Here is a 17,122-nt window from a genome sequence, read left to right as displayed (position 1 = left end):
CTCTGTAATATTTATTCTAGCTCTGCATATCGGCCGCTCTGCTCTGCGATGGCTGGGAGAATTGCGCCGACGGAGCCGATGAGTCCTCAGACATTTGCCTGCAGCGTCGCATGGCGCCCGCTACTGACAAACGTGCCTTTATGATTCTAATAGGAGCCACCATGATCACCATCTTCTCAATTGTCTACTTGCTGCAGTTCTGCCGCACGCGGATTGGCAAGAGTCGAACGGAGCCAAAGGACGATCAGGCCACGGATCCATTGTCACCCTCGACGCTAAGTAAATCTCAAAGGGTGTCTAAGATCGCCTCCGTCGCGGATGCCGTTCGGATGTCTACGCTTAACTCGCGCAACAGCATGAACTCCTACGATCGCAATCACATCACTGGTGCCTCGAGTTCAACGACGAATGGTAGTAGTATGGTGGCGTATCCCATCAATCCTCCACCCTCGCCGGCGACCAGATCACGACGCCCATACAGGCACTACAAGATCATCAACCAGCCACCGCCGCCCACGCCCTGCTCCACGGACATTTGTGATGAGTCCGACTCAAATTATACGAGCAAATCGAACAGCAATAACAGTAACGGAGGGGCCACGAAGCATTCTTCCAGTTCCGCGGCCGCTTGCCTACAATACGGGTACGACAGTGAGCCGTATCCGCCGCCGCCAACACCGCGCTCGCATTACCACAGCGATGTGCGCATTGTGCCAGAGTCCTCCTGCCCGCCATCGCCGTCATCAAGGAGCTCCACGTACTTTTCGCCGCTCCCGCCCCCGCCATCACCAGTACAGTCACCCAGTCGGGGTTTTACGTAACATTTTGAGATTTTCATGTAAAGCGAGAGAGGGAGAGCAACATATCACTTCTGTGCAGAGCTTTTCGTTTTATCACCTTTATTATTTTCACAATTCTAATTTCTTCCACTGATTTGTAAATATGTATGTGTTTAATTGGTCATTTAAGGCTTTAACTAATTTTAATCATAGCTTAGAGAGAGCGTCCATGCCTGGAGGACTTATTCGATCTCGTTAAGTTTCATTTTGCCAGATAGCCCGAAATATATTGCAGTACAATGCATTGCACCATGCGCCACAATAGACTGCAAATTTTTGTAAGCGAAATGCAATTATTAGCAATTACCTTAGCTCTAAATGATGTAATATTAGATAAGTGAGTCTTTTGAAATTCCGTGTGCCAAATTTTCCGAAACCTGACAGAAAATTCACAATTGATTTACACCTAGCTATTTTTGATTTAAATGCATTTAACACCTAGACTTAGTTTAAAATTTAGTTCTAAAGTGTAAATAGATAATTCTATTATGAAAGCAATATTGACGAATGTGCGACTAATTCAACTGTCTTCTTAATTGTTATAAACACCAAAAAGTGCCTCAGTAATACGTGTGTTTTTTGTTTAATCTTAAATTCTCCTATATCATTTATTCATAGATAATACAAATGAATAGTTAGTTATTCATACAAAGTAGGTTTTTGCAATAAACAATTGAAGTAAATTCATATTTATAGTTAATATTAGAAAACTTAATATGTAACAAACAATATTTTTAAATGTAAAATGCAGTATTTTTAACAAAATTAAATATCGACTTTTATTTTTGAAGCTCTTAATGGCGACGAAAAACTAGATGGTATTCCAGCGGACATTCCTAGATGGCGCCACAGAAATGGTATGTAGATGGGAAGATTATATCAGGTAAAGTAAATTACATGTATTATACAGGCAATATCAACGTTATAGGAAGTATCTACGTATTAGTTTGGTTGGGTTAACTACAAAACCTTTCTGCTAAATTAAAAGACTCTCATTTACATAAATGGTAGTTTATTATAAAAATCACAACGGTAGAAATAAATACTATTCAACAAAATGGAATGTTGCTGGTAAACAAAATAACACAGTGCTGCGTATGTAATTGGTATGTACAAGTACACGAACGTTATGAATTGACTACAGACTAGAATACAAATATGATTTATTGCACTGGGTACTTAAGTTGGTTTCATGCCGAACCAACTCATTTTCCAATTCAAGGTGTCATGCAGCAGCTTTTCCTCCTCGGATGTCAGTTGAAGTAAAGTTGATACGGCTCGGACAAGGTGTCGTGCTTCCACCTAGGGGAGTTCGCATGAATTGTGGATAATTGAGCGAAAATGGATAAAGTACAAACCTCTCGGCTGGTCAAGAACTTCACAATGACATGTTTCAAATATTGAAAATTAACTTCGTCCATTATGACGCAGTTGCCTTTCTCGCCCGATGAAAATGCCTCAGGTGATGAGCTAGAGATCCTGTGGCCAGGGATCGTTGTCGGATGAGATTCTGTATCCATAGAAATCTGCGCACTGCGGAAATCCTTTTGCACGGTTTTCTTGAGGTCGACCAATCGCTGATTTAATGTTTTTATTGTCTAGATCAAACAGAGGTTCATTATAGTTAGCACTAACAGTATGATAACTTTATAACTTACCTTATTTTTCTCGACTATTTCCAGCTGAACGCCCTCGAATTCTGTCAACTTTTGAGCATTATCCTGGGCTGTGCTGCTAACCTGTTGCAGAGTTTGACGGACCTCAGCTATATCTCTCTCCAGTTGATTATTCCTATCCTGGAGATCGGTGGCTTCGCTACGCTCCAAGCGCAACTGCTGCCGTAAAATGTCTTCGCTCTGGGCGATTTCCGCATTGCGAAGAATTGCAGTCATTTTCTCCTCTCGTTCGATTTCCAGCTGCATTATAGTTTCGTCCAGCTGCTCCTGCTTTTCAGTCGCTTGGGTCCGTAGCTTTTGGGCCACCTGCTCGGCATTCGAGGCGTACTCGGTGAACCTGTCATCCGCCGCCGTGAGACGAGTCTTGAGATCTTTTACCTCTGTTTCCAGATTTTGCTGAGAACATTCGGTTTATTGGTTTACAAATTCTCCATCAAGCGAAATAGGACATTGAAGGTAAATATTTATACGTGCATTATTCAAGGAAAAAGTTTACCAATCAGTTGCCAACGATTAAAAATCAGTTTAATACAGAAAGGAAAACATTTACAATCGAAAACTACATAATAGGTGTGGTGGGAAATTCCAGTCCCCAAAAAGTGGTGTTAAGTAACAGAGGAACTTAAAGGTTATAGTTAGTACTGCATTGTAGGGTTTGTTAGTGTTACAAGTCCCAATGGAAATCGTCAGCATCGGGAGGCATACTCACAGATTTGTTGCGCTCAAAGAGGATTTGCTGCTCGTTCTCCTCTCGGCACTCTTTTAGTGCCACACTCAGCTCATCGATTTCCTCCTCCAACAGCTTGACCTGGTATTTAAGAGGATTAATTTAAGTATTAGTACGTTATTGGCTAGCCCTAACCTTTGCGTCCCGCTGCTTGACTTCATCTTTGGTCTTTTCTAGCTCGAATGAAACCTGCTTGCGGCTTTCGATTGCATCATCGCGGGATTTGAGGGCCTTTCGCTTTTCTGTAGTTTCTTCAGCCACTTGCTTTGATAAACGACTGACTTGGGTTTCCAGCGCCAGATTCTGGCCACTCCAGGACCCTTTGATGTCCGACAGCTGTAGATGAGCCTCTTCCAGGTGCTGCTCCAACAGCTTGTGTTCCCGGATGAGAGCCTGCACCTGCTGCTCGGAATTCAGCTTGCCAAGCGATTCCAGGCGCGACTCCTCCACGATTTTCATACGCTTCTTCAGGTGTCGATTCTCTTCCTGCACCGCAGCCAGTGTGGTGGTCAGAAGGTTCTTCTCCTGCTGTGAGGAATGCCGCAGCTGCTCCAATTCGTCACGTAGATCCTCGGCCACCGATTCCATGGGACGCAGCCGTTCCAGCTCCTCGCTCAGGGACTCGATTTGCTGGCTCTGCTGCCGCATGTGGCCCATCCGATCCACCGACTCCTGCTCCCGAAAGCTGAGCAGATTCTTCAGCTTGTCGATCTCGATCTGCTGCAGATTCTGGATCTTCTCCTGCTCCTCGCAGTAGATGTCCTTCTGCGTCTGGGCCACTCGCACGCTCTCCAGCAGGATCTCGTTGGTCTTGTCCACGCGGGTCTTCTCCTCCTGCAGCTGCTGCAATCCCTGCGTGACGGCGGACAGCTTCGTGGTGAGCTCGTTGCACTGGCTCCGCAGCTGGCACAGTTGCTCCGACTGCAAAGAGTACAGGTGTTTATCCGTTTACCTGTGTATACACAAATAGACTGTTTTTTCTTTACCTCATTGTAGAATCCGCCACCGCCCACATCATCAGCCGAGTTGGAATTAATGCTAACGCGGCGACTACGTAGCCGGTAGTTGTTGTTGTTGTTGCTGGGATAGCGCTGGTTGGCCGGGTGGACCACATCCTCGCCAGTCTCCTCTTTGATTTTGTTTTTCAGAGTGGCAAACATTTTTGCTGTTCTCGAGGGGGAGCTTTTCGTCGACTATTGTTTTAGCTCGCTGTGCGTTGCCCCCGACTGAAGTTGGCCTGGTTTTGGTTGGGGCTGACGAAAACGTGCCCGCGGAGCGTTTATAGCATGGCGTTATATCTGTGGCCGCCGTGTTCTAGTTGCTTATCAGGCAAATGCTAATTTTCGTAAACCGTCGATGTTGTTTACCATCGATAAGAATCGACTTTCCAGAAGTGGAAATCGACACACAGCGTTGCCACACCGCGGCGGCACCTTTTTCCTTCCATGTGGCAAGGACAACCCGACGCTTGGTTGCATTCCGATAACTGACGCCAAAAACAGCTGTTTCAGCGCGCTTCATTTTCCAAACAGAACAGAAAAAGACCTTATTGTTAGCGTCCTTTGTGAAACTGTTAAGTGTTAGAAATATTATACTGAAACTGAAACTTTAGAGGACTTCCAATGGACCAGTCTAAGCAGGTTTTGCGGGACTATTGCGGCGATGGCAATGGCACCTGCGCCTCGTCCTTGAGGGAGATCTCCTTGATTGAAACGGTGACCAGTTTTCTGGAGGAGAATGGCGCCTCGGAAATTGACAGAAGGGTGCTGCGCAAACTGGCGGAGGCCCTGTCCAAAAGTATAGACGAGTAAGTTAAGAATGGCAGTGTAAACACCATGTATTACCAATAAGAGTTGATGCCATACCGATCGTGTTCCTTGTTTACTGCGAGTGCGCGGCAGATGAACGCCATGTGATCGTGCCCACTGTGATCGGGAACCAACGCTCTCAGCTGGAGCTCTCCCAGATCCGAATGCTCGGCCCCATAGGGGGTGGTGCACTCACAAACACATCGGTACCGTGGGTGTATACCCACCCCGAAAATTGGAAGAGAGCAACAATAACACAGCCACACTGAAAACAAATGACTAGCGATCATATTTAAAAAATATCTTATTTTGTTTATATTATTATTACTATAAAATGTTTGGCTATAATGTAAAATTTACAGGCTATTGGGCCTTAGGCTTAAAAACTAGATAACAAATTTCATTCTTCATTTAAATCGGTTCATCTACAAGTTTACAAGCTTATTTGATTTCTATACATATGAATATTATTAGAGTTAGGGAAAGATATAATACTTTTTATTTGAGGTTCGGTGCGGATAAATAAAATTTGCATTACGAAAACAAGATGCTTATTATATTTAATAGTTAATATGAAGCCATAAAGATTTAATGTTTCAGAAAAACTGTATATTCAATTTTCAAAAAGTCAAGAGTTTTTGTTAGTTTCGTTACCAATTTTTTTCATCGGAGATCAGTTGTGGTGTCATAATCTTGAAAAAGGGAAAAAATAAATTAAATTTATCAGGTATACTTGTCAACTGACAAACATAAACTTTATTTAGCCTATTGCTTCGATCCCTAAAGTAGGCCACAAATTAATAGAAACGGCTAGGGACAGAACCTACTGATGTAGATTGACTTTTGGGTTAAATGTATTTAAATGCTTGCCTTGACGCTTTGCACGAATACGAGGTCGCCCAAATAATTCCGCACCACAAAAAAGAAGTAATGGAACCTAATGAGCTCAATTTGAAAAACTGTTCTCTCGGTGTACGGCTACGGCTATTCCGCAGTGGGAAATGCGTAACATCTGCTGAGCGCATTTTCCTTTTCTCGCAGATGAGTCCGAGTTTTCCTCCCGTTCGCTCTCTCCGAAAATCGCGGCCTCTCTTAATCAGTCGCATCGCACTTTCAGTCAGTTATGTTCTAGCTTTCGGTTTATTTGGACGTATAAAGAGCATTTTTCGGTTTATTTTGCTTGCCTCTCGGCTATCAATCGTGCCATATATACATACTACTCATATATATATGTAAATAGGAACAATCAGCGGGTCAAGCGTTGTGCGGGTGTATAAGTGTTTGATTGTACATATATTTGTTTATATTGCACTAAGAGATACAAAAGTGAAAGATTGATTTGTATTTATTGCATACATCACTGTGGATAAGCGCTTCAGAGGATGCTGGTGGTTCTCGAGTGAAAAACAAATCGAAATACATATATAGTACAGCGAGTGCTCGATTGTTCAATGTAATACATACTTAGAAATACTAAAGATGTCTGTGGTGGTGTGCCCCCCGTTGTTGTTGTTGTTCGTTTGGTTTGTCGCCGCGATGCTGCGGCTAATTTTAGTCGGGAACTAAAGTATTGAAATTAATTTGTCTGTGGAATAGGCATTCCACACTAGAATCGACAGATGTATCATAGCATTAGGTGTAGTTTAGCAATTCCTGGAATTCTTAATTTCCTCATAAGTCGCCTTATCAGTCTGGAGTTTCATACATATGCTCATGTAAGTTCTCTGTGTGTGGGTTAATACATACCTATATGCGAACACTCACGTGCATTTATTAGGGGTCATGGACTCCGGGAACTAACCCCTATGGGGTAAAAACGGAACAGAGCACTTCTTTTGTTGCCCCTTGAAACTGCAATGTTGTTCCCTACCCCGAAAACATCCTGCCCGGTAAAGTACAGTATCGGATGCTTATATATCATCTGAGGGCTCATTTAGAGATTGTTAAAACCCACAAAGAAAAAGTATTTATCACACAAATTGGTCATCATGTTGTGGGATTTCATATTAATATGACTATAAAGAAAAGTATTCATCGCAGAAGAGACGCATTTATTATCAAAATAACTTCACAGAAACTGGTCATATGAACAGCTTTATTCCCAATTTTGGCACTTCATTTAGATAGAATTATGAATATACTTTCAGCAAGAGTATGAATGGTATCCCAGAAAACTATACTTCGAATTGGTAGTATCCATTTTGCTTTTTATTTCAGCCAGATATAACACTATGAGCTTTGCTCCCACATTATTTGTCAATGTTAATTCAATTATCCTTGCTTACAACTTTTATGTAGTTACAGTATCGGATTCTTGTATATCACTTAAAGGCTCATTTAGAGATTGTTAAAATCCACAAAGAAAAAGCATTTATCACACAAATTGGTCATCAAGTTGTGGGTTTTCATTTTAATATGACTATCAAGAAAAATATTCATCGCAAAAGAGGCGCAATCGTATCAAAAAACTTCAATTTGTTCGTGCTCACCCAATGTTAAGGTCTTCATTTAGATGGAATTATGAATATGCTTTCAGCAAGAGTATGAACAATATCACAGAAAACTGTACTTCGAATTGGTGGTATCCATTTTGCTTTTTTATTCAGCCAGATACAGCCATATGAATTAAGCTCCCACATTATTTGTAAATGTTAATTCAATTATCCTTGCTTACAACTTTGATGTAGTTATTATAATTTTGTAAGAAAAAAATTGATCAATATTTCTTAACGAAATCTATAATAACTAACATTTTGACAAGGATGGTTTGTTATTTCTTTATAATTTAAAACTGGAACATGTACTTGACATTCTGAAAATAGTTTCATGTACATAGTTACATTGCTGCTTGCATTACCTGTCCAAAAGTATCAGAGACGGTACGATCTCAACCATATGGTTATCATCTGAGATACTTCCTTCACATATCACTCAATATATGCTCAGTCCACTTCTGTTTATTGTTATTGTACTTCTTTGTTGAATAATGCAGGCGCCTTTGTGTGTCATTGGTCCTAGTTTGACACCCACTCGAGACGCGCCAGGCAGTCAGGTAAACGAGCACAGGTTCAGGTGAGGTGAGAATGGGGTGCTAAGTGCAGTTTACCTGCCGATGTGATGGCCCTAAAACGCATCCGAGATAAAGTACAGGTGCTAGCCAAGGAGACACATGTTCTACCACGTTGCCAATGCCCACCTGTTGTTTACCAGTCCATCCAGCTGAGGTCCCTTAACTTAAACCATTGATTTTCATTACCACCATAGTAACCGATAGCCGAAAGCCAAAACAAAACATTGAGTGGAAATGTTTGGCAGAGTTTTCCCGTCCGGTGCACGTTTTGCAGTCTCTATTGCGGTCGCCTTTTGCAATTTGCTCAATTCCCAAAATAAATCACGACCAGAGGTGTGTGCGGTGTATCTGGCAGAGTCTTGAAAGATGTGGTGGCCCACATGTGCCGTCGTCCATCCCCATCGCTGGGATGCAGCCCATCCGTGGGAGCGCCAGACTCTTTGAAGCTTCTTCCGCTCTACGGCTGAATGCTCCTGATTGCTGCGCACGTCGGCCAGCAGCCCATGACTCATGGCAGCCTGCCCCTTGGAAGACGACATGGCGGATACGTAACGAAGTCTGGCGTGCGCCGCAAAAGTATTTAGGGAATAAAGCCAAGCACAACAACAACAACTAGGGGTGACGTGTCCACCCTGTGTAAAAACAACTAATTAAATCTCAAATTTAGAGTCGCTGCGAATATCTAAATATATAGAAACTGAAGAAAATAAACCCGAGTAAGAGCGCAAATGCTAAATGAAACTTAGAACATGGCGGGTATCTTTCGATCTACCTCACTGAACCACTCGACCGATGTACCTGGCTCTCCGTTCAAGAGATATTCTCTGAGTTCCAGCAACTCAGCATTCTGGTAAGTTCTGGGTCTATACTTGTTGGGCCTAGTGTACGTAATCTATACTGTGTGAATAGCACTTCCCTCTTCCCTGTTTCACGGCGGATTTAAGGCGCGGAAGTGTAATCTCATCCCATTCGACTTGCGGTTTTTGGAAGTGCGATCATTCAAGTGTGACTCTATCTGAAATTCAGTTCACAGAGCAATTGGCCAAAAACAAAAAGAGGTTGATTGCCGATTTGGGCAAATGGGTGTGTCTGTAATTGATTGAGCAAATGTACAGTGCGGATCGTAAATTCAAGAAGCTTTTCATGGGAAATTCCGTAATATTGTCTGACTGGATTCATTTTAAAACGAATTCTAATGTTTTCTATAGATGTTTCATATAATATTATTTAATTTAGTCAGCCTGAATATTGAGTATTTTTTAATTAAATTTAATTTTTTTGTTATATCATACTACTAATGTGATATCCTTTATATATTGCAACTTTTGAAAAGGAAACCAGAAGAAATGGTTCCGACCAAGTATATGTAGTTCCGCACTGTGAGTGTTCATTTGGATCAAAGCAAATCTATAAATTTCACGCCCCAGAAAACAACTTAGGAAAAGCTAATTAGTTTCTTAATGAGCCTACAGAATGCTCAGAATAGAAATTCCGATCAATTCCAGTTTACTATTTCGTACAAGGGAGAAATGTCATTAATTAATAGTAGATATTTAGTAGTCAGAACAAAGTGCAACGCAAGCATCAAACCTTGTTGCATTGTCCGTCGATTTTCCAGTATTTATTGCCAATTTAAGTCATAAACCCAGGCCAAATAATGTAAACCGGTTTCAGAATCGGATTAAGCGCGCTAGTCAAGATCGCTTGATACTAGTAGATACCTTGATGGCCGGAGTTGGAGAGCCACTTCGTGACCGGAGCTCGCTTGGAATGGTCCGATCAAGTTGGTCGAAAGTGAGAGTACTCCCGTTGCTGTGGTTCCTGCTCCAGGGGATTCCCCTGCTAGCCATTCGCCTGAAGCCCTGCGAACTGGCCGGCCAGCTGTACATACTAGATGTCCCGAAATCTGAGCTGCCCCTGTGGCTCTGCATCGCGGAGTTTGAGAGTCGATTCAACACCCACGTGGTGGGTCAGGCCAACACAGATGGCTCAAGGGATTACGGACTCTTTCAGATCAGCGATCGCTACTGGTGTGCACCTCCGAATCGGACGGAATACTACGCATTCAACGATTGCAATGTGAATTGCACTCGCCTGCTGAGCGACGACATCACCATGGCCGTTCAGTGCGCCCGGCTCATCCAGAAACAACAGGGTTGGACGGCCTGGTCCGTCTACCCGGAGTTCTGCAATGGAACTTTGGAAGCCATCGACGAGTGTTTCCAGCCGAGCAATGCCACAGATTGCTTGACCAGCGAGATGGAAGAGGTCAAAGATTGTTAGAGATAGTCTTCCCATTATGTCATCACTGCCGAAATATGTGAATTTGTGTATGCAAAATTAAAAGCTTAATTACCGTTTATACTCGACTTGTTTTATTGAATTTTCTGCGAGGTCACGGCGAGCTTAATTTATAGTGCTCAATTAACAGATTTCCTTTTTCTTTACAGCACAAGTCCGGGAGCTCTGCAAGATGTCACCATGGAAAACTCGTGTAAGTTTAAAATTTATGGTTGACTTACGTGCTACCATCGTACGTTCTTAAATTGTAATATTCCTTTACAATTTATTGTATGGCTGTAGCCTTACGAATTTTTATTTTTATAAAGTTAAACGCCTTAAATAGCAGAACAGGTCAAAAACCTCAAGAAATATCTTTAATGCGCCAATCCTTTCCAGGCTATCAAAGTTGGCTGTGAAACTAAACGCAATGTTTTTATTATACATCATGAAATTCATTGAATATTAGGATTCCGTTTTGGCAACACACACGAGCAATCGTACATTAATTCGGCCACAGTTTGCCTTTATATATTTTCTATGTGGTTGCCCCTAACCGCCAGGCTCAAAGTATCAAGTCATGAACAGAAATCTCCACTCGTCCCCTCATAACCCGAGAAGAGCCAATTTCAGTAAAGAATTGTATGATCTAAGGTGCTCTAAATCAATCTTTTTCATTTTGCAGATGCCAGTTTCGATGCGGCGCGACCGCAGGGCGGCAACCACTCGCCCATGGTGATGCAAGGGCGCTCTGTGCGCGAGCTGGAGGAGCAGATGTCCACGCTGCGTAAGGAGAACTTCAATCTGAAACTCCGCATCTACTTCATGGAGGAGGGTCAACCGGGAGCGCGTGCACATAATTCCCCCGACTCTTTAAGCAAACAGCTCATCGATGCGAAGATAGAAATCGAGATGCTGAGGAAAACCGTCGATGAGAAGATGGAGCTGCTAAAGGATGCCGCCAGAGCCATCTCTCACCACGAGGACATGCAGCGCAAAGCGGACTTTGACAGCCAGACCATAATCGATGAGTTGCAGGATCAGATTCGCGCGTACCAGGTCAGTTTGAGGTTTCTTTATAACTTTAAAAGCTAGCGCTTCCCTCTGAAAACATGCAATTTTATAGATGTATTATTGTATTATTTGTTCTCTTAGATGGCGGAGTCTGGCCAACCTGGCGCAAACACTGCAGTATTTGACTCCAATAAGCTACACCGCCTGGAGTCGGAGGTACAAAAATTGGAGCACGAACTCCAGGAGGTCGACGTGCGCAACACGGCGGCCAGGAACGAGATGGAATTCGCGATGGCCGAGCGTCTAGAGACTATTACGGCCTGTGAGGCCAAGATTCAAGAACTGGCCATTAAGAATGCCGAGCTAGTGGAGCGCCTCGAAAAGGACACCGAATCCGCTGAAACGTCAAACGTAAGTAAAGCCATTCAATAGAAATTCTCCTGTAGACTAGATAGGGGATCGGTTAAAGAGAACCTCCCTGTTTAGAAGATCATAGAGGGTCTAAAGGTCGAGATCGGGCACTGTCGGGAGGAGAACCAGAATCTGGTGACCTCCATTAGTGCCGTTGAACTCGAACTGGAGCGCCAAGCAAGTTCGATGAAGGAGGCTGCCAACACGATGGACGTGCAGCGACAGTCCATCCTCCTCTTGGAAGTGAGTTCCCAATTCCCACTCCCCCAGCCATCCTCTCCCTAACTTGCCCCCTCCTCAAGGGCACCATCAAGCGTAAAGAGAAGTCGTACGGAAGTATCCTGAACAGCCTGTTGGAGTATGAGGCATTGATAGCAAAGCTGAACGCAGAGCTGGAAATCATACGGCAACAGAATGTTTACTTCCGCGACCTCTCTGAGAACCTGCAGCAGAAGGAGCAACGGCAACTGGACCGCGGCGTGGCCGTCGTGCAGCCGATACTCACGGCGAAGAATGCCGGGGTTGGTAACACATCTTCTCTTGAACGTAGCGGCAGCACTTCCTCATTGCACTCCAACTTCTCATCGATCAGTGTTTTGTATGGCAGTCGGGGGACTTCTTCGCACCAGAGCCTTTGCCATTGGAAAGTCGGTCAGGTGAAACCCTTCCCATCCAGCGACCAGTGTGCTCAGTTCCTAAAACGTCGTCCACAGCAGCAGCATCAACCATATGCGCATCCGCAGTATCTCCACCAGCGAGGGCATCACCACAGCGGGCATGCCACTTTGCTGGCCGTGTCGGCGCCAAGTACGGCTTTCTACAACTATTCGCTGCCGAGCTTTACTGGGTTCCGGCAGTTCCTTTGGCGCTGGGGCACGTAGCTCTCAGCGTCATTCTCCTGGTAGCGCGGCTGCACACCTGCCTGCACAGTAACCAGATTCCGCTCCAAGGGTCCTGTGGGGGACACGATTTCTTCGGTGGAATTTTGCTGTCCTTGCTGCCGTATCTCTTCAACCGGATTTGCCGCTCGTCTAACTTGGACGCATTCAGTTTCTGCTTTTGACCATCGCCTCCTCTTATTCGTTCCGGTTTTGTTGATCGTTGCTAAAAATCGAATCGATTCCGAAGTTTCAATATGAACGATGTCCCATCTAAAAGACGTCGACAAATTATTCGTTAAAGTGTATTAAATTTGATCCCATTGTATGTCCCGACCCAATTGAATGTATGTTACTGAACTCAATTAAATGTAAAAGCTTATCCTAAGCGAAGATCTGTGTTGATTACTTCCAAAGCTGTAGCCTTTTCCGGTTTTCTCTGATCACTTGCAGACCAAGCGAGAACTGGGTGCCCAACTGGCGGACAAGATGTGTGAGCTGCAGGACGCCCAAGAAAAGCTCAAGGAACGCGAGCGGATCCACGAGCAAGCCTGTCGCACCATCCAGAAGCTGATGCAGAAGCTGAGCAGCCAGGAGAAGGAAATTAAGACGCTCAATCAGGAGAAGGAGCAGTCAGTCAACAAGGAGGTAAGGACTAAAAGACTAGTATTAATTAATTTCTAAAGCTTACTTAATTATGTTCTCTAAGACTAATACTGTTCGTAAAGATAAACTAAGAGACTCAATACAATAACATTTCAAGTTTGTTTTGTCATTATAAAGAAATGATCACTCGAGGGCGCTGCTCAGAGTGCCAATTGGGTCGCTAAAATTTTAAAAATACGTAAAGATGTTTCGCTTTTATTCTGGGTACAAATATGTGTGACACACATATGTCACGCAACACACAGCTAAATATTCATGACACAGAAATGTTTCGTTAAGAGATTTAAAACTAAAATGAAAAACCTCCACCAAATTTTTTGGTAAATTGATCCAAAATAGAAAAATGCAAAAGTATCCAAAACTGTTATGGAATTTTTGTACAAGCCACTGTTAAATAGTGAGAGTTTCATTAGAGAATCTGGAAGTGGTTGCTAAATAACACATAATAATCAAAATGTACATTTCTTTTAGAACGACAGCGTCAAGGCGACTATTTCGCCATCCACCACGGGCCGCTCGATGAGTGACAACGAGGCCAGCTCCATGGAAATGTCCACCAATCTCAGGGTGCGTTACGAACTTAAGATCGCCGAACAGGAGGAGAAGATCAAGCAGCTGCAGGTGGAAGTCAAGAAGAAGACGGCCAATCTGCAGAACCTGGTGAACAAGGAGCTCTGGGAGAAGAATCGGGAGGTGGAGCGCCTCACCAAGCTGGTGGCAAATCAACCGAAGACGCTGCCGCAAATTGGCGAGGAGTCTGCCGGCGAAGCAGATCTTCAGCAATCCTTCACGGAGGCGGAGTACATAAGGGCACTGGAGCGGAATAAGCTGCTGCAGCGCAAGGTGGACGTGCTCTTCCAGCGCCTTGCAGACGATCAGCAAAATTCAGCTGTGATTGGGCAGCTCCGTTTGGAACTCCAGCAAGCTCGCACGGAAGTGGAGACATCAGACAAGTGGCGCCAGGAGTGCGTCGACGTTTGCAGTGTACTGACCAATCGATTGGAAGAGCTGGCCGGTTTCCTCAACTCTCTGCTGAAGCACAAGGATGTACTTGGCGTGTTGGCTGCCGATCGACGACATGCCATGCGAAAGGCTGTGGATCGCAGCTTGGATCTCTCCAAGAGTCTCAACATGACTCTGAACATAACTGGTGCATCATTGGCCGATCAGAGCCTCGCGCAGCTGTGCAATCTCTCCGAGATCTTGTACACAGAAGGCGATGTTAGCCACAAAACTTTCAATTCCCACGAGGAGATCCACGCCGCCAGTTCTATGACTCCCTCGGTAGAGAACTTGAAGGCGGAAAACAAGGCTCTTAAACGGGAGTTGGAGAAGCGACGCAGCTCTGAAGGACAGCAGCAGAGAAAGGAGCGTCGCTCCCTGCCATTACCCTCCCAGCAGTTCGATAACCAAAGCGAATCGGAGGCCTGGTCAGAGCCAGACCGCAAGGTTTCCTTGGCACGCATTGGCCTGGATGAAACATCCAACAGTTTGGCGGCGCCGGAGCAACCGGTCAGCGAGTCGGAGAGCGAGGGAAGAGCCTGCGCCACACGTCAGGATCGCAATCGCAACAGCGATCGCATTGCCCAGCTGGAGGAGCAGATTGCTCAGAAGGACGAACGCGTCCTGAACGTGCAGTGCCAGTTGGTGGAGCTGGACAACAGATACAAGCAGGAGCAACTGCGCTGTCTGGATATCAGCCAACAACTGGAGCAGCTGCGAGTCATCAACGAGGCTCTGACTGCAGACCTGCAGGCTATAGGCTCACACGAGGATCAGCGATTGGTGGAGCTACAACGCCAGCTGGAGCTTAAGTCCCAGCAGATTGATCAACTAAAGCTGGCCCAGAGCACTTTGACTGCGGATTCCCAGATCACCGAGATGGAGTTGCAGGCTTTGCAGCAGCAGATGCAGGAAATGGAGCAGCAACATGCCGATTCAGTGAGCAACCTGCAATCCCAATTGGATCAACACAAACTGGAGGCCATGCAGCAGGTGAAAGAGCTTGAGCGTCTGCACGAGGAGGCTCTTGAGCGCGATTGGGTGCCACTGACGACTTACCAGGAGCAAGCTCAACAGCTGTTGGAGCTGCAGCGATCCTTGGACTATCACCAGGAGAACGAGAAGGAGCTGAAGCAGACTCTAGTCGAAAACGAGCTGGCTACACGGGCCTTGAAGAAGCAACTGGACGAGAGCACCTTGCAGGCCTCGAAGGCTGTGATGGAGCGCACAAAGGCGTACAACGACAAGTTGCAACTGGAGAAGCGCTCCGAGGAACTAAAGCTGCAATTGGAGGCACTCAAGGAAGAGCAGAAGAAGCTGCTCCAGAAGCGCTCCAACAGCAGCGATGTCTCTCAGTCCGGTTACACTTCCGAGGAGGTGGCAGTGCCCATGGGGCCACCCACGGGTCAGGCTACATCTTCCAAGCTGGCTGCTGCTGCAGTGGTGGCCCAGAGGGTCAACACTTCGTCCCCCGATTTGGGTATAGAAAGCGATGCCGGAAGGATTTCCAGCGTGGAGCTATCCAATGCCCAACGAGCTATGCTTAAGACTGTAGAGATGAAACACGAGGGTGCCACCATCCAAACGACAAAGCCAGAGGGTGAGTTCGGTAGAATTTTGCAACCAAGAGATCACTTAACTAAGTCTTTTGTTTTTTCTTTCACAGCAACCACATCACCCGACAGCAAAACCAACATGGCAACTGCTGCAGCCACAGTTCACGACTGTGCCAAGGTAGATCTTGAAAACGCCGAGTTGCGGCGCAAACTAATTCGCACCAAGCGCGCATTCGAAGACACCTATGAAAAGTTGCGTATGGCTAACAAAGCAAAAGCACAAGTCGAGAAAGACATCAAAAATCAAATACTAAAAACGCACAACGTTCTGCGAAACGTTCGCTCAAACATGGAGAATGAGTTATAACGATCGCGCCGACGACCAGAATATCAGCATTAACCCGAGAGGCCATATACCCAACGTTCATTTGCCATTTTCAAATCTTGCCATTTTAATTTGTGTCTGCATTGTATTTTGTTGTCTTGTTGCTAACTTGATTTTGATTTATTTATTATTCTTGTGTTTAAAGAGAACTAAAACATCGAACTTATTAATACGAAGTACCCATGCATTTTCTAAAGACTGTTGAGGGAATCGAACCCATTGAATGAAATATCACACACCTGTTTTTAGCACAACACAAAGTTAACAGAATATCTAAGTGCTGATAAAATGTATCTAACCCGGCGCACTCATTCATATTGAATGACTCATGTATATTAGAATGTATATATCCTCCTAGTACCTAAACATTTACGAGATGTGTCGAATAACCCTACTTTTTTTATCACTTGCGTGTAGTTACTGCTTTATTAATGTATCTCCTACTGCATAATTGCTCTTAATCCCTGATTTCAGTTAATCATCGAAACGGATATTGAAATAATTGTTTGAGTTATACGCCAAAACGGCTTAACCACGTTGCCATCCAATAACTCTGTTTCGAAGCATCCCTTTGTACAATGTGTAAAAAGTAGGGGCGGTGTCCTGGAGAACAAGACCTAGTATTTAAGTGATTTGTACCCTGTCCATTAATGAAATAAACAATTGCGTTAGAATTACATTTGTTCCTTGTGCTTTATTTGGTGGTGTGCCATAAAAAGAAATTGAACAAAAAGAGATATAAATGTATTGGAGTATTTAAAAATTGTGTTAGTTCTTTTATTCCAGGAAACTAAGATAAGTCACCACAAA

At 44.5% G+C, this 17,122-nt stretch overlaps 4 protein-coding genes across 12 annotated transcripts in view; 3 read left to right on the top strand and 1 right to left on the bottom strand.

Annotated features, from left to right (window-relative positions):
- LOC119549127 (low-density lipoprotein receptor-related protein 6) overlaps window positions 1-1,573 on the top strand; it is a 33,974-nt gene extending 32,401 nt beyond the window's left edge. For both annotated transcript variants that reach the window (XM_037856893.1, XM_037856894.1), the window contains exon 7: window positions 21-1,573. In XM_037856893.1, coding sequence (XP_037712821.1) covers window positions 21-821 — 801 coding nt within the window. In that variant the 3' untranslated portion in view covers window positions 822-1,573. The remainder of the gene's footprint in view (window positions 1-20) is intronic.
- A 261-nt stretch (window positions 1,574-1,834) lies between these two features.
- LOC119549128 (golgin subfamily A member 1) lies at window positions 1,835-4,624 on the bottom strand. Its single transcript, XM_037856895.1, has 6 exons — window positions 4,229-4,624; window positions 3,378-4,163; window positions 3,225-3,323; window positions 2,498-2,911; window positions 2,198-2,437; window positions 1,835-2,141 (listed from the first exon to the last, which is right to left on the bottom strand). Exons 1-6 carry the CDS (start codon window positions 4,400-4,402, stop codon window positions 2,019-2,021), a joined length of 1,836 nt encoding a protein of 611 aa, XP_037712823.1. The 5' UTR covers window positions 4,403-4,624; the 3' UTR covers window positions 1,835-2,018.
- Window positions 4,625-4,775: 151 nt separating this feature from the next.
- Window positions 4,776-16,991, top strand: LOC119549295 (centrosomin). Of its 8 annotated transcripts, none has more exons than XM_037857245.1 (8): window positions 4,781-5,049; window positions 10,571-10,614; window positions 11,086-11,459; window positions 11,556-11,825; window positions 13,157-13,351; window positions 13,841-15,971; window positions 16,038-16,105; window positions 16,787-16,991. In XM_037857245.1, exons 1-8 carry the CDS (start codon window positions 4,865-4,867, stop codon window positions 16,820-16,822), a joined length of 3,303 nt encoding a protein of 1,100 aa, XP_037713173.1. In that variant the 5' UTR covers window positions 4,781-4,864; the 3' UTR covers window positions 16,823-16,991. The 8 variants fall into 8 exon arrangements, with proteins under 8 accessions (XP_037713177.1, XP_037713176.1, XP_037713173.1 ...); XM_037857250.1 differs by lacking the exons at window positions 13,157-13,351; window positions 13,841-15,971; window positions 16,038-16,105; window positions 16,787-16,991 and adding exons at window positions 11,901-12,068; window positions 12,128-12,346; window positions 12,418-12,481; window positions 12,539-13,096 and having other exon boundaries at window positions 4,865-5,049; XM_037857244.1 differs by lacking the exons at window positions 4,781-5,049; window positions 16,787-16,991 and adding exons at window positions 6,188-6,503; window positions 8,788-8,970 and having other exon boundaries at window positions 16,038-16,294.
- LOC119549296 (lysozyme 1) lies at window positions 9,323-10,484 on the top strand. Its single transcript, XM_037857252.1, has one exon. The coding sequence runs from the start codon at window positions 9,846-9,848 to the stop codon at window positions 10,401-10,403; it is 558 nt and encodes a 185-aa protein (XP_037713180.1). The 5' UTR covers window positions 9,323-9,845; the 3' UTR covers window positions 10,404-10,484.
- Window positions 16,992-17,122: the final 131 nt, after the last annotated feature.

Source organism: Drosophila subpulchrella, chromosome 2R (assembly GCF_014743375.2).
Source record: "Drosophila subpulchrella strain 33 F10 #4 breed RU33 chromosome 2R, RU_Dsub_v1.1 Primary Assembly, whole genome shotgun sequence".
Classification (NCBI taxonomy): domain Eukaryota; kingdom Metazoa; phylum Arthropoda; class Insecta; order Diptera; family Drosophilidae; genus Drosophila; species Drosophila subpulchrella.
Note: the sequence above shows the minus strand (reverse complement) of the source record. Positions and strands in the feature narration are given on the sequence as shown.